We start from the raw sequence: 17050 nt of genomic DNA on the forward strand, positions 1-17050 counted from the left end.
TTTGTTTGTAAACAACCATACCATAGGAAATCTTGTTTCAAACGGGAATTGAAATAAACAAATGTATGTTTTATTATTATAATTAGGGACACACTGTTAATGTATTCAAATTATGAAACTATGAAAGTTGTTTGAAGCAGAAAGAAACAAATTATTTTTGAACTTTGAAATTTCTTCGATTTTTGCAATTATGATGAGTTATTGTATTAAAAAAGCACCACTACCTATTTTATAAGAAAATATACCGATTTTTGTTTTTAAAGCAGCAGAAAACATAATTCAAATACTTTCTATTCTAAGTCTAATATCATTTGATATGACTATTAGTACAGAAATTCAAATTATTGGTATCATTCTTTATAAAAGAAAAAAATGTCAGCTCGACGCCTTTGTGGCCGTTCCGGCCTTTGATTTAACCAAAATTTTCGAACAAATTTTCTTCAAAGATTTCTCAGCAACTATTTATCGCAGATGCTTGAAATTTTTGCACAATATTTGTATAGGCATGCCATATCGTGGGATATATTTTTTTGTTATACTTTCATGTTAAATACTAAAATCTGATTGGTTAAGACGCAGTTCACAATCCTTTCTAATACCCTCAGCGTTAGCAACGCACTTACCAACGGGTAACATTAGAAAATGTTACATGCACGAAAATTATGCGCGTACGGTTCGCTGTAGAATTCACGTTATTCCTATTTAAAAGCAGTAAAATTTTCTTAAAGCTGCTTGGTCCGATTTTTTTGTTATTACAGTATCAAATTTTTTTCAATACAAATCATTTATCTTAGAAAGTTATGGACTTTCTCCTATTTACACCAGCAGAATCAGTATCCTTTTAAAGTTAGAAATATTCAAAGTAAATAAGAATAATTTCTCTTTGGGCAAACGAAAAAACAAACCAAAATGCATCACGGAAATGTTTAAAATAGGAAACCGCTTGGTTTCGTTCCCCGAATGATTGGGTTTTTCAACCAGCATGCTGTGCATCGATTGTAAAGAAAGCAGACTTCAGAAATATTAGCGAACAAAACGTACACATGTCTATATGTAGTTTGTCTGATCATTTCGACCTTTATTTAAAACGATTTCAAATTCGTAATACAACCAAACCCGTCTCGTTGTCAGGGGTAAAATTTAACATGAGGCGAAATAACGCGGTACCTTTTAATGTCGTTTGTTTTGTTAGCAAATTTTGTACGCATTTTTCTTCATTGAAATTTGGCATAATTGACGGGTAAAACTACTGCAATGTGTATTATTATACATATACTAAGCATAGCCATCGTTTAAAAGCGTGCATAAAATTTGATATAAAATCGGACCAAGCAGCTTTAAAAGACATTCAGTATAACAAAATAAATAGTGCCTGTTTGGGAGGATAACAGTTGAAATTGACACCCCTTGAAAATTAACCATTGTCAACCTCCGCTTCGCGTCGGTTGACAATGGTTTTCTCGGGGTGTCAATTTCAACTGTTACCCTCCCAAACAGGCACTATTTATATAGTACCAATCAGACGTCAACTTCCTGTTAAATGATGACTTTGTGTTTATTTTTAGCAAAAATTTTCAAACAAATTTTTGTCAAAGAATTCTCAGCAACTGCTTATCGCAGATGCTTGAAATTTTTACACAGTATTTGTATAGGCATGCCATATCGTGGGATATATTTTTGTACCAATCAGACGTCAACTTCCTGTTAAATGACGACTTTGTTTATTTTTAGCAAATTTTTGTCAAAAATTTCTCAGCAGCTATTTATCGCAGATGCTTGATATTTATACACAGTGTTTGTTAAGGCATGCCATATCGTGGGATATATTTTTGTACCAATCGGACGTCAACTTCCTGTTATATGATTACTTTGTTTATTTTAGCCAAAATTTTCAAACAAATTTTCCTCAAAGATTTCTCATCAGCTATTTATCGCAGATGCTTGAAATTTTAACACACTATTTGTTTAGGCATGCCATATTGTGGGATATATTTCTGTACCAATCGGATGCCAGCTTTCTGTTAAATGTCGACTTTGCTTATTTTGCATATTCACATCAGAGCGGGGGTATCACTAGTGAGCACTGGCTCACAGATATCTTGTTGAATAAACTGTGATAGTAGTTCCTTGCTATAAAGTAACTTCTGTGAGTTAAGGTGGCTCTATACACCATTTTTTGATGACGCAGTACGCAAAAAAGTAAATCTGAAAGCATGCAATTCCGGTACTGGCTGATTTAAACCGAGGCGAATCGGGGGGGGGGGGGGGGGCGCTCTTTTGAAAAAATTGTTATATGAATAGTGTTAATTTCATAATTTGAAAATTCATTACTTGCAAGTAATGTGGTATGTGACACCTTCACGTTGTGTCGTATTATTTATCGAAGTAAACAATAAAAAATAAAGTATAATTATATGAATACTTTCTTTTCCATCATCGACATCTTACAGCATGGCGCAGTGGGTTCACTACAAACCTGTACATGTAGGTCATGAGTGCGAATCCCGTTGAGGACAATAAAAATTTTAACTTTTCAAAAGTTTTTGGTTGAATAGTGAATACTGTGAAAGAAAATTCTAAACCGGTATGGGAGGGTGGCTTTGAATCTCTCTCAGGACTGAGGTTGGTACACATTAATCCTATTAGTTAATTTTCCCCTTTATTTATTTGACTTAGTTTTGCATTAAAATATACCTATTTATATAGGCCTATAATGATATATGTATGTATTATGATGTTTAGGAAAATTTCTTCATCTCAGAAATGAAAAGTCCCCAAGGTGTTTGGGACTTAGGAACGATAACCCTTACCTGAGGAACTTTCATACCAAATAAAATTAAAAATATTTTTTGTGTTTATTAGCAATGATTTTCATTCAATTTTTTTATGTCACATTTATTAAAATACACTTTCTTATAACATCAAGCAGCTTTTTCAGATGATTTGTAAACAGAGTAAGAAAATATGAAAAATTATATTTTTGGGAAATACTAAAAATAATTGCAATAATAACATTTTTGATTATTATACTTTCATGTTAAATACTGAAATCTGATTGGTTTAGACGCAGTTGATAATCCGTTCTATTACCCTCAGCGTTAGCAACACACTTAGCAACGGGTAACACAACGAATTGTTACATGCGCGTACGGTTCGCCGTGGAATTCAGTAATCTACATTACGAAATAGTTGAGCCATTGAAAATAAGTGTAGACGCTAGTAAAATGAAACAAGAATTGAATTTAGTCGGATGCACCACTGAGTTATCCAAGGCCCTTGGATGCACGTGTAGGGGCAAGAAAGTTGGGGGGTGCTCCTTGTAACTTAACGGGTCGTTGCAACCTACGTGTGTGAAACTATTGGATCCATGTTGGGATGTACCTCTTTCAAATAATGTTCTAATTTGGTAAATTTCTACTTGATAATGGTGTGAAGTTTTAGTCATAACTTCTCATAATCCCACTGTTGGCATCAGAAAATGTTAATTACATAGACATTTGTCTATTGCATAGACAGATTGCATCCTTCCATTTTGCTTCATGATTTTCAATTTTCTTTTCCCCAGCATGCATGGATCCATGTTGGATATAAATTATCCAAGCCAGGTGTTGCAGCTGTTACACATGATAAAGGGTCGTAACTCTTTTATCTTTAAAGTGTCTATTAAACTAGTTAATTTTTTTCTCGATTATGATGTCGAGTTTTAGTTTACCCACTGTTGGCATTAGGGAATGTAAATTATCCATATGCATCGACTGGAATGCATTTTTTCATTTTAAACGTTCATGGAATGCGTAAATTCTTGAGCGGACAAATTGATGGAAACAAATTTTAAAATAGTCAATCGATTTTGCCGTTTTTGATATTAATGTATGAAAGCAATTGGATTGAAGTTTAAAAAGAAGCTTGGAGAGAGAATACTTGCTAGATTCCTGTTTTACATGTAAATATATTTATATGAATCAAAGTCAATCAAAACGTATCAGTTTTTCCACTTTCGTGTGATGCAAATTGAATTGGTGAGGAGAATTGACATTTTAAAAAATATATAGAAAGAGGACATTAGGCCCATATATCAGTTGTAGAACATTACTCAAAATAAATCAGATCTTGTAATAAGTGCATGCATCACATTCATATATGTTTACATAGTAAAATAATGTTTTGATTAAATTAAGTCTGGATGATTATGCAAAGGCACCGTTCAGCAGGCATGTAGGATCGTTTTTGAAAGGGGGGGGGTGGCAAACTCATCCAAAAAATTTCACAAGCAGAAAAAATTTCCGAATTAATCTTTAAAATTCTAATCCGTGGTGGTCGGGGGCTGGCGTATATCTTTAACTTCAATATCGCTCATTTCCAAATATATTAGATACTCAAAAATGGGGGGGGGGGGGCAACTGTATGATAATTGATTCATTTAATATCAAATTTAAGAAGATTGGTTGCTGCGAGAAAAAGTGGAGGGGGTGGGGGCAGCCCCCCCCCCCCCCCCCCCCCCTATGCTACGTGCCTGGATCTCCGTTTAGGATCCTTGATTCCTTGTGTATAGTTTTAGATCCGCGCACCGACTTTATGCGAAAATAAATTATCCAAAAATAGTATATTATTGGTTTATGATGTAGATTTAAAATATATTTGCCCATGCTGATAAATTTACGAACAGTTTATTCAATATAAAAAGCTATTTGTTACACTAAATGCGATGTTTGGATTTCACAATTCGAAGAGGTGGATATTGCTAGCTCTGTTTGTACTGTAAACACATTTTCGTCACCTTGGGGATGTAGACGATTGATTGGGTCTCTGAATCGCCGGCATTTACCCATATATCATGACTGATTATTAATAAGCGTGTCCTGGCCAAGTGTTTGTCAAAGATATTACGACCTTGTCACTGTCAAGTCGGTCTTAGTTCATGATTTATTACTTTTAGTACTTTGTGAGTGCTAACCAAACTTCTCAAACTTCCGATCAACTGTGGAACAAGTTATTTGTGTCGCGTTTTCACGCTTCTGGATTTTCCGATGTAAACATCACACAGGTGAGGCTTAACTTCTGTAACAAGCTCAAGTATTTTTCCTTCCTTCAGTAGTTCGTATAGATAACCCCGTGTGTGCACGTTCAACCCACCTGCAGTCCCAGAATATACATGTATGTTACCATGCACCAATTGTTGTACCAAAGTGCTTGTCATTAAACATTGTAGTATTTTATGTAAAAAAATAAATTAAAGAGGAATTAACCCTTTCATATAAAGAGTTGGCGTATGTGTTTATTTTATAAATTATTTAATTAAATAAGTTTATACATGCATATAGATATGATAAAATTAAGACCATCTATATAATTATAATATCAAGTACATAAAGTCTGAAAACATACATGTACTAGCTGTTTTTCTTTCTGTTAATTTAAACTTGCAACTATTTTTTGAAATTCTTCAAATTTACAAAGCACTTCATGATTAATTCTAAATCATGTTTTAATTACTTTTCATCTATGTTGCACGTGATATTCTACAATATTATGTCTGCTACTTTTTACAAATGATCTGTTCATTAGCCATTATCACAATCAATGAAATTATCCATTTAATCCTAATTATCTTACTAACAAAAAAATGTGACAATATCATAAAGACTATCTATTGATTACTATTTTTTTTAGATAACATGCTGAATGAGCGCCGGCTCCCATTGATTGGTGCGGGGTTTGTAGGTTATCAGAGATCAGAACTTCACTGACGGGAGAGGAGACCACCATGCTAGAGGTCTGCAACCTTAACTCAGGGATGGACAGTTTGCCAAATCTGGTCAACAACAGCATGAAGCACCCCAGCGCCAGCCTGGAGGTGTTTGAGTTTAACATTGGGAAGGCCCCAAGTCTGCGCTGTGCTAGCAGCCAGCAGGCCATTAGTTGTGGGGAGTGTGAGACCTGTCTCCTGAGTGACCGCATGAAGAATGCCAAGGAGTTCTTCCCCAAGATGGGTGACCATTCTAGGAAGCGGTTTATGCTGGGTCTGATGCGTCGCTTCCACAGCGTGGACCTGTTACACCAGATGGTCAGTCTGCTACAGCCACTGTCCTGTAAGGACTTCACCTACTCCCGCAGTCGTGCGGCCCCGAGTCTGGACACGGACATGACCACATTTAGTTCGGACCGCGCCATGGATTTGATGGAAGTGGAGCGATTTATCACGGGAACCTGGATGTGGTTCCAGAAGGCCATGTACTGGACCAAGGCTAACTTTGCCCTGTCTCTGCTTCAGCTTTGTGACAGCTCCCTGCTTCACACCCTGAGTTCACAGGCCCGGACCCTCCTCATCACCGAGGAGAAAGCCACGTCAATAGCTGCAGGTAAGAAATTTACAGACTAACTCTGAGAAATTATACTCAGTAGATACTTATGTGTCTAGACACAATTAATGATACCACAATAGGGATTTTGGTAACTTGAAAAATCTGAGAAAAAACTAAATGCACATGAATATTGCCTAAAAAAAAATTTTTGTAGTTTATGCTCTTGCACAATTCCATTAGGACCTCAAATTCAAATCCTTTTTTTCAAATAGTTTTTCATTGTTAATTTTTTGTTGAAATATTTAATATAATTTTAACTTCAACATGATACTTTTCTGATCCTAAATACATGTATTAGATTTTTCCATTTTCCCCAAATATCTAATATTTTTATGCCTTTGCACAAAATAATTAGATGTAGATTGTAGAATACGAAACTTTTTCAAGTTATTAAAATGAAAATGTACCTTTTTTCAACATTCCAGATTTCAATTCCATAAAATATTTCATTATGATTGGTTCTTTTCCATTGAAAATTTATAGAACTATAAAGCCAAGTGATTTTTTCTTTTCAATTTTTCAATTCATTCAAATAATGCAGTGGCATTCCTTTTTTAAAAGGTCTCTTTACAGTTAGAATACTGTCAATATGTGTGTACTGTATATGGTATACAGTCCAAAAAAGTGTCAACTTAGTGTTATCAGTTGAGTTGATCCTAGTGTCATATTATTTTACTTTATTTGAATTGTCAGAAGAATGGAGGGGATTCCAGGCCTCTGATTAAATTAAAGTAAATATCTATCTATTAGTGGCCCAACACACACACACTGCCCATTAGGCCCTTTCTCCTCTGGTGTGATGAATTGTAGATTCACTGGCATCTTGTGGGCAGTGTTAGACAGTCATAGTACAGGTGATTTTAGGGTTGTAAGGTAACAGTTTAAGGTAACGGTATAGGCAGTGAACCTGTAAAGATGGGGACAATATGGGGGATTATCGTACAAAGGACTGGATAAAGACACGGGGCTCAGGATCAAGCAGCCGGCTCAGTCTGTACAATAACTGGCAGGGCAGAGCTTTTCAGCCTGATAAGACACTTAATTCAAACGTCTGTAAATTTGATTTAATACGTCGGTGTGGATTTTAATATTAAGACTTAATCTTACTTATCCCAGGGTAATCTGAGAGCTGACAATAATTGCAGGACCATTGACAATAGATAGGCCTACCACTTTCTATGGAATATAGAATCCGTTTGATTTTCAGAATCTAGATAGAAATTGGGGCGAAAAACTGATTAAAGGAACGCCAATGTCTTTATTGCTGTATTCCCTCATTGTATAACGTCTTTCATATAAATCGACTAGAATTATTACGTGAATATGACTAGCATCCCTCTATATTCTGTACACAAACAAACCAACTTCATACACCCCTCCCGTTAATTCTAACAAGAGTCAAACGATAGACAAAGAGCAAAGTCAGCACAAACCCAGGGAGTGCGGGACCGTAGGATATACACAGAGTTAATTCCGTTTATACTGAGATATAAAGTGCATAATTAAATTTTATTTAGTGATATTAATCCCTTTAATCGCCTTATTCAGTTCAGAAGATTAACAATGCAGGTTATTTTAGAACTCTGCATGCATTGTGCATTGGCGGTGTACAGAAATCCTTGGGTTTATACTATGCACGTCTAAGTAAGTGCCAACGTTTAAATCAATGGACTAATAATCATCAATGCTCCCTAAAACATGTCGTCAAGATTGAAACCATGTCGGCGACTGATTACCGACTTCAACAATCTGCCAAAACTCTGACGCATGTCTGCTGCGACGACGGACGCTCAAAAGCCGGAATCTCCCGCGGACTCAGTCACGTGACCCTGGACTGAAGATGGTTTTGTCCCAAAGCAGGCGACAACGCGCGGAGCGCACTTCTGCAGAGTTATCTGATCAAAATATGACATTTAAAGACATCACAAATTAGATCTAACCACCTCACTGCGCAAGAAGCACTTGTGCCAAAGTTTTGACACAATATCTCCAAAATCATTGTGTATAGAGCCATGACAATTCATAAAGGTATAAACTGTAATGTCAACTTTGCCGGATAATTGGAGTAGCTAAAAATTAAAAATAATGGGCCAAGATAGGAAAATTGAGCACTGGTATTACATTGTCCCTACTGCCCAATGCAATGCTTTTTGATTTGAGGAAACTTATTTAAAATGAAAATATATTTATGCGTTTAATGAGAAAAGTATGTTTGGTTTGTGTTTTATGGCGAATACTCAACATTAACATTCATGATGCCAACGGACATCAAAAGTTGCCTTAATTAAAAACCATGGGGTATAATTGTCATTGTATTTTGAAAACTCTTGGAAAATTGGTCAATTTCTCAAAATAAGCGCGAACAATAGCATTTAAATGACATTCCAGAGTTATAATCGATCCAGGTTTATTGCAAAACGTCTAAACACTATTCGCAAATAATGCCCCGTTTTGCTTTTACGACTGTTTGATTGTACGGCAGCAGACCTACGCGGCATTTAATTCAAAATTTGTGATTTGGTGGCGCTCTCCAAAACAAACCGGATGTTGCAAAACACACAGCGAGTCCTGGGCTACCAATATGTAGTAGATCCAGGCCTAATACAGTCTTGATTTACTAACATGTTGCGTTCAGAAGGACATTTTTCAGATAAACACTTCAATTGATCGATGGTTGTCGTAAAAATCCTCATGTAGTCTTAGCGATGTCGTAAAAGGCATTATGTAGTCTTAGGGATGTCATAAAAGTATACAGTATTCATTTTACTCTTGGAGGACCCTGAGTAAGCCAAAAATCCCACTGCGCCTGAGGACAGTAGTGCGATAAACTCGGCTACATTCGGTGTTCACCATGCCCACTTTGACAATCAATAAGCCCATATAGTGTACTGTTGGATCAAATGCAGAGGAAACGAAATATATGTTCCCGGTTACTATCGGTCAAGATTTTTTTTTTTATTTAAATAAAATACAGTTATGAATTAGGGCATTAAATAAGGCTTTGCTCACTGTAGTCAATATATTTATCAGTTGTTTTCAGACATGCTTGCATCATTATTGTTTTCTAAGAGTCATATAAACAATAAGTCTCATACAAAGCATAATTATGATTGCTGATGTCTACTTTCAGAGGCAGACTATGTGGAGTCGGCGTCGATCCCAGACACAGAGTATTCCTTCCACAGCGAGGAGCACGCAGACATCCACATCCACTCCATGGTGTCTCCACACTACAGCAAGCCCACAACCCACCCAATCACCGGCAACAAACTCTTCCTTGATGACGTCATCGAAAATGACGACAGCGGAACCGAGAGCGAATCCGAGCTGTCGTCTGTTGACCCCGCCTGCATGGTCATTCCCACGTCTTCCAAGGCTTTCTCGGGGGTCGCACGTCACAAAGACTTCATTCGATGTCTGCCCGTGCATCTGGCCAAGTATATTCTCAAGTTACTGGACAAAACGTCACTTAGCCACGCCCTGTTGGTCAGTCAGAACTGGAGGGCTCTTGTGCTGGAAGTTCATGACGAGGAGCGGATCAACCAGCTCTTGGAGGAAGATGTTATGCTAATGCAGGTGAGATTCAGATGTAATACAACCGTAATACACGGGTACCGGGTCAGTGTTAAAGGCATGAGAATTGGTACTGGTAAATATCTTATCAGATTTCTTAGAACACTTTTAGAGTTATATGTTACGGAGACAAGAAACAATTTTACATGATAAAGGTGTTATGGTTTAGATATTAATAAGTTTCTAAATATGAATTTAAAAAAAAGAGGCAAACCCCAATGGTTAGATGCTCAGCGAGGAGTGACGATTCTCCCGATCTCCATTTCAGCTAACGACGGCTGTCTCAGTAAGAGCCTATGCATTTAATGAGTTTGTTCTTTGTACCGTTTTTGACTGGTTTCCATGGTTCTATTTCTGATACGAACAGGTGCCCTGTTGACCTGACGGTGGAGCTGTCCAGGTGACCCCTCTGTCGTCAATATGTTGTGGGTCTGCACCCACGGCCTATATTATTATTACGTCACCTGTTGTTTCATCTTTCTTATTTGCATGTATGCACACGTTATTGCATGTCGCACCTTCGTGCTGCATTTTGTTGCTCGTTTTTGCGATAATCGAGCATGAATGTCTCGGTTTTGATGTTCAAAGTAATGTGTTGTAGATAAAACTTCATTAATTAAGTTCATCACTTATGTATCAGTCAATTCTTTGCGCAAGTTTGTCACCTGACTACGCCGACATAAGGTCTATATTTTAGGAGGGAAATAATTCAATAAAAACTCATCAAAACGATGATTTATCTTATTGATGTATTAGCGAGGCAGAGAGCGACAGCACGGCTTTATTAAGAACTTCAAACAATTGATTTAAAAAAAATAAAATCTGGAGACAAAGGAATTAAAAATGTATAGTGGTGATATTGATAACCCTGCGTTGATGAGTCCATTGTTTTCACGGGAAACCTAGCACCATGAACCGACAGACACTGGATTAGGGATTAGGATTCAAGCTGTACATCAGCTTTGAAGACGGAAAAAATACAAATAAAGCCGCCTGTTCTCATCTTTAGGAATTGTGGTTCGCTCTTGTCAAATCATCTGATGATACTACGTATTCTTATTCCTTTCTTTTCTTCAAACTTCCCAGGGGTGGGGGGGGGGGGGGGGTCTTTACATGTCTTTAAAAATTTAGTGTACTGATATAAAATAAAGTGGATATTGTGTCCGGTATACTTCCTTTTATTTTAACTGCAGAGACAAGTAATATTACCATTCTCAAAAAATGAATCAAATCCAGTAATTTGATAGTTCTGTCAGTGCGACCGCTATATTTCCATGATTTTGATAACTCTGACAATTTGACCGCTCTTTTTCCAGGGGGCGGCGGCCCAGGGCGTGAACCATCAGTACGCCAAGGACATCGATGTTCCGGTCCCTAACCTGTTTCCGGGGACACGGACGGTGATCACCACGGACGAGGAGGTGATTAGCCCCACCTATCTACAGGAAGTAAACTTCAGTAACGCCTACAGCGGGGTCTCCACACGTAACGTCATTATGGAGGAGAGGAATGTCTACTGCGGCACTTACAACGTCATGGTGCTGTCAATGACGTAAGTAGATGGGATAGATTACGTTAGTTGGGTTAGTGAATAGGGATTGTAAGAGTATCACTGTGTTGGTAACGGCATAGTAGTGAATAGAAAGGGAGTACTGGTAGATCAAGTGTCATACTAACACTGCCGAGGAGAAGTTTCACCCTTAACTGCACATCGTGAAATTAAAGATGGGTCATGAAAATCGAGGGCGGAAGATAGGTATATTAAAAGTTGATGGCATCACTCACAGTATGCGACTGGGTTTCTGATTATAAAAAAGAAAATATAGAATTACAATTGTGATGCATAAATCAGTTTGTTTATTCTGGAAAGTCTTTAAAGTGTATTTACAGAAGATTATACGCTTTCAATAAATACATGTTGTTTCCCCAAATCTTTACAGTGAGGATCATCACCGAGTAATACACACTGACGGAGGACAGAACATCTCCATCGGATCCAAGGACCGGAAGATCCGGTTCATAGACCGGGACAGCGGCAACGACTTGCCTCTTGTCATTTCTGGTCACGCCGGAAGTATCCGATGCGTTCATATTTGCACGGACCGCGGAATCGTCCTGAGTGGGAGTTATGACACCAGCATCAGGTGGGTTCTTTAGTTGTTTTATGTACGTAACACCACGGTACATCAGTGGACTGTTTGGACTTCGTTCACTGACCATCTGATTTGTTTGCACCCCCAGGATGTGGAGCGCGGAGACGGGCACCTGTAAGCGGATTTTCCGGGGACACCGGGACACGATCCTCTCCATTCTGGTCCTGGATGACTACCTCGCCTCAGGGTCAAAGGATAACTCCTGCAAAAGTATGGTTATCTCTAAGTAGTTTAGCTTGATCTGAAATTGATGCCTGCATTTTATATTACGAGCCATAACGGAATATTAAGTTAATGCTGAATATCAATAAACACTAAATAAAATCCACTAGATGAAAAATTAGGACCATTTAATTAATTCCATGGGTCAACATTTGTCTGGACTAGAATTTCAATATAGTTGAAAAACTTTAATTATTACTTCTATTAGCTGTCAATAAGTTCGGTATAGGAAAGTATATATTCCGTTTCGGATTGTCCGCTCCCTGTCAATATTTGGATTTATACTCGAGGAACGATACCGCGGCCCTGATCGTGTGTTTAATCTCTACACTGAAGTGTGAAAGCAAATAATCACCTCATTCTTTAAACATTCATTCCAAATTCGTGCGCACGTTGATTTGCAAGTTTGGCGCGTTTACTCGGAGAATGAATTTGTTTGGTATATGATGCATTAAGTTTTCTATCCGGAGCTAATTTGGCCAATGCCCTGAATCATGTATTTACATGTAAAACTTCATCATTCGAGTTCAAAGTCAAAACAAATTCATCTGACATATTTACTGTTCAGCATATCACTGTATTTAGTTTTGTAAAGCTCTCCTACTCCTCAAACCTTGGATTATTTGGACAGGCCTAAATAAATACGTCGCATTTCTTCATAAGAACATTCCGCAAATCACTAAACAGGTGTTTATTCTTGTTGGCAAAACAATTCATTTGTTATTCACAGTGTGTATTTTTTCGGTGAAGTTTCCACTGCATGGAGTAACATAAAGAATTAGGATACGTTATATTTTTGTCGATTTTTATTTATACGAACACACTTATCCACCTGTAGCTTTAAACAACACCATTTCTCTGGTAATTCTTGCTACTTTGAAGGTAGCAGAAAAAACATAACCTGGGTCATAGATACGATGAATGTCTTTAAATTGCTGTTTGTGGTTCATACCAGCATTAACGACAATTAATAAAATAATTGAATGATTTTAACGAGTATCTTAATTAAGGTTTGCAAAGTTTTACCGGGGTATTAAGCGCTAATGATTTGACCTTCTTTTTTTTTTAACTATTGTCTATGCTCATACGTTTGTTTTGCTTTAAAATCTTCATTCAAACTGGCTAGATCCGATATTCTGGTAGTGACGTGATCATCTACCTGCTATGAATTCCGGGTTTTGACCACAATAAAGTGACAATTATTTCCCTGTATTGTATTACATGCACACTTTTATCTCCCCACTGTGTACCGGTATATACAGCGAACCCACTAATCTATTTTTAGTATGGAACATGCAGACGGGCAAGTGCCAGAGGACGTTCAAACACAAGGCGCCGGTGTGGGCGGTCGCCATCAGCCATGAACTGTGTATCACGGGCTGTGAGCAGGGCAAGGTTAAAGTGTGGGACATCAAGTCAGGGGACCTTGTCAAGGTAGGCATCGGGGGTGAGAGTACCGGTCCATAATGACATACATGTAGTACTACATGTATTTAGAGCAATTGGTTGATAAACATATTTTGTATAAAATTAACACATCACATTTGTGAGGTAAGTGTTTGAGATAATCTCGCCAGAATAAAACCCCGAACGTGTCTTTTAGGTGCTGGCAAGACATCACGGTCAAATCACTTCGATCAAATTTGACCGCTGGCACATCATAACCGGAAGCAAGGACGGGTACGCCCTGGTGTGGAGCGCCCAGGGGGAGTACGCTCGCTGTCTCAACGCACTTAGACATCCAAAGTGAGTACAGCCATCGCCCCCATCGAACGCGTGTCTTCTTATATAGCTACTTTATTTGATGACGTCACTGTGACGTTTACATTCATTATTTATAGATCGGTCCTGTGCCTGGAATTTCAATATTTACGAGTCATTACCGGATCAGCTGATGGACGCCTCCGGATCTGGAACATGATCACCGGACAGTGCTGCCGGATCATGCGTGGAAACAGCGCCAGTGATCCCATTCAGTCGATCATCGCCATAGATGACAGGTACCCGTTATATCGTTTTTTGATGAAGTCACGTGAATACTAAATCTCATCAAAAAACCATGCTAAGACCATCAGTAATCTACCGGTTCAACTATTTTTCTTAAATTGTTTTATGGTTGATAGCCTGCATTGAGTTGCGCGGGTGACCACATTCTCTTTATTTTCAATTCTAGAATTACACTAAATACAAGCAAGAATCTCATAGAACTGAGGTTTGAAAATGTGGAATGGGACTACACACTGGAGAACGACAAGATTCCGTCGGCCGTCAAATACAGCTCCTACTCGGATGCTCCTATACGCCCTCAGCCCTACCCCTACATCCGCGCACAGAGGATGAAACGCGCAGGCGCCAGTAATACCAAAATCATCCACCACGATCCCAAGAAGAAGAGCCGCAAGCCGCCCAACATTCTACAGATGAATCTGTACGCCAAGCAGATCCCACACAGCGCTAAATGCCTCAGTCAGAAGAGTCTGGAGAGTGCGCGGCTTATTCAGAGTGCTGCTCCGGAGTCGGGCTACGAGAGTGGCCCATCTCCTACCGCCATGGAGCACAGACCGAGCTCCGACAAACACACGATATCTTCCTCCAGGTCCTTTCCAACCAAACCCCCTAAAGCCCCGCGCCCCAGCACCTTCAAATCGGCGACCTCCCAGCCCAGCGTTGTGATAGCGGACCCGTTATGTAAACATTACGATGACGACGACGATGACGTGCATGAACCAATGTCGCTAAAGAGAAGAGTATCGTGGGCATTCGACCAATCCGTCTTCCCCAAAACAAAAGACATTTCTCTCTCAGAGACCAAGGCTTTGCTGCGGTCGCAGATGAGAATGAAAGCCGAAAGTATAGTGCCTCCCGATTTTATTTATCTCACAGTAAACGCAATACAGAGTTCAATGCAAAGTTCCGAAACCGCAACAAACACAAAAAAGAACGTGCGCGCCATGGTGTCCGGACTGGATGGATTCAAGCGTCCGTCGTCCTCCCCTAGTAAGATCGATCCCAGGACCAAGGTGCCCGTGGACGAACTGGGAATAGATAAGTTCAAGCATAAGACTGAGGAGGTGGAGACGATATCTGAGTTTTCTGACACCAAGTCCTTTAAATCTCTTAAATCGTCAAAAGCGAAGGAATCGGAGCAACTGCCTGGGCGTGGCAGGGAGCGGTATGCCACGCCGTGTGAAATAAAGCCCACCAAGACTAAGATAAGGATGAGTCTTCATCCCAAGAAAGTGAAGACTACGGTTCCAATCGGCCGGTCCATCCGCCCCGTATCGGCCGCCGCTCACAGACAGGAACAGAGGGAAGAGGACACGACAGGACGTCCGGTGACGGCGCCGACCCTGCGGCGACCGGATACCGCAATTAGCGACGTCCCGTCAACGATCGCCTCAGCTCTTCCGGGAGTCATCCCCCCGCAAAAGAAACAACCCATGGGAATATCGTCATCTATGCACGATGTAAATTTAGTGCCAATGAAAATGTATCCCAAGGACATGAAAGAGAAACTAAGCGCCCTAATTCAAGAAAAACGGCGCGCCAAGTCGGAGACGATGCTGAGATCTGCGAGCGACACAGCCATCGGTAAGGTCAGTCAGTATAACGACCCAATGCGGAGCCACGTCAAGTTTGAGCTGCGGACCTATGAACAGGAGAAGGAATTCATAAGTAACATCGAAACTATGTACATTGAGAAACAGCAGAGAGACGAGGAACTGATGGAGAAGAAGAAGCGAGCCGCGTGGTTAGCTAAAGCTGCCTCCAGGCCTAGCACCGTCATTCCGAACCAACGATCTGGTGCCGCGCCAGGATCCGCGAGACCAAACACTGTACACGGCACCAAACCAAACAGGTGACTTCACCTGCCACTGTGACGTCATAATCATTGTACAGGTTGTGAGACAGCCAATCAGAACAATAAAGTGCACAGAAACTCTCCATTTCTCATTGCCAAGTCCTTTATTGAACAGGGTTATCAAGTAGGTTGTGAATTTACAAGATATGATACACGAATGTTTTTGCCCTTGATAAGTATTATTACCTTGTTGACCTTTTTTTCGTATTTTTTGTACACAAGTTGTTTTAATGTTGGAGGAAATCCAAGATTTCTGTAGCTGCATTTGACTAGGGAGAAAGGAGCACTTGTCCATAGACTGCAAAAATTAATTTATTTTGAAAGTGCGATTGTATGACGATGTTATTAATGAGGTAAATATGATGATGTTGACCTGTGTGATTATTGCTAGCATTTAAAGGATGTCTGGAGAGCTTCAAAGTCGTAATACACTGTGTATGTTGGCATCCATGCTCTATTTTTTTTTACTGATACAGTAAGTACACATGAAGCCGAGTCGGCGCCTAGACACAAGTAGAACCCGCTCAGTCTGTGCTCGGTCAGACAGACGGACGAACATCGTGTGCCTTCTGATGATAAAGCTTTGGATTTGTCTACATTATTTTTGTAACATTCCGTACAACTGTGATATGTCAATAGTATTATTTACATTGTTTTATACTAATAAATGCTTCAAACCAGACACCAGGTGTCGCTATAACCGGTGTTACTTTGGTCCATCTGGATATGTGTTATTCATTTTGATGATCCATTATTAAAATGCCGGTTATATTATGTAATTGACTTTCAGTAAATTCTAAGTAAAGGACCAAGATTTATAACATAATTCATGCAGTCATCAACTGCCGCAATTATCCGACGAACAATAATTTCATTTT

General features: G+C 39.1%; 1 protein-coding gene across 1 annotated transcript; it reads left to right on the plus strand.

Moving 5' to 3' along the window:
- Nucleotides 1–4757: 4757 nt before the first annotated feature.
- On the plus strand, nucleotides 4758–16906 carry LOC105333578 (F-box and WD repeat domain containing protein 10B). Its single transcript, XM_011436624.4, has 10 exons — nucleotides 4758–5044; nucleotides 5671–6359; nucleotides 9493–9938; nucleotides 11252–11487; nucleotides 11876–12079; nucleotides 12177–12298; nucleotides 13596–13744; nucleotides 13914–14056; nucleotides 14152–14310; nucleotides 14484–16906. Exons 2-10 carry the CDS (start codon nucleotides 5765–5767, stop codon nucleotides 16171–16173), a joined length of 3744 nt encoding a protein of 1247 aa, XP_011434926.3. The 5' UTR covers nucleotides 4758–5044; nucleotides 5671–5764; the 3' UTR covers nucleotides 16174–16906.
- Nucleotides 16907–17050: the final 144 nt, after the last annotated feature.

The sequence above is a fragment of the Magallana gigas genome, chromosome 7 (assembly GCF_963853765.1).
Source record: "Magallana gigas chromosome 7, xbMagGiga1.1, whole genome shotgun sequence".
NCBI lineage: Eukaryota > Metazoa > Mollusca > Bivalvia > Ostreida > Ostreidae > Magallana > Magallana gigas.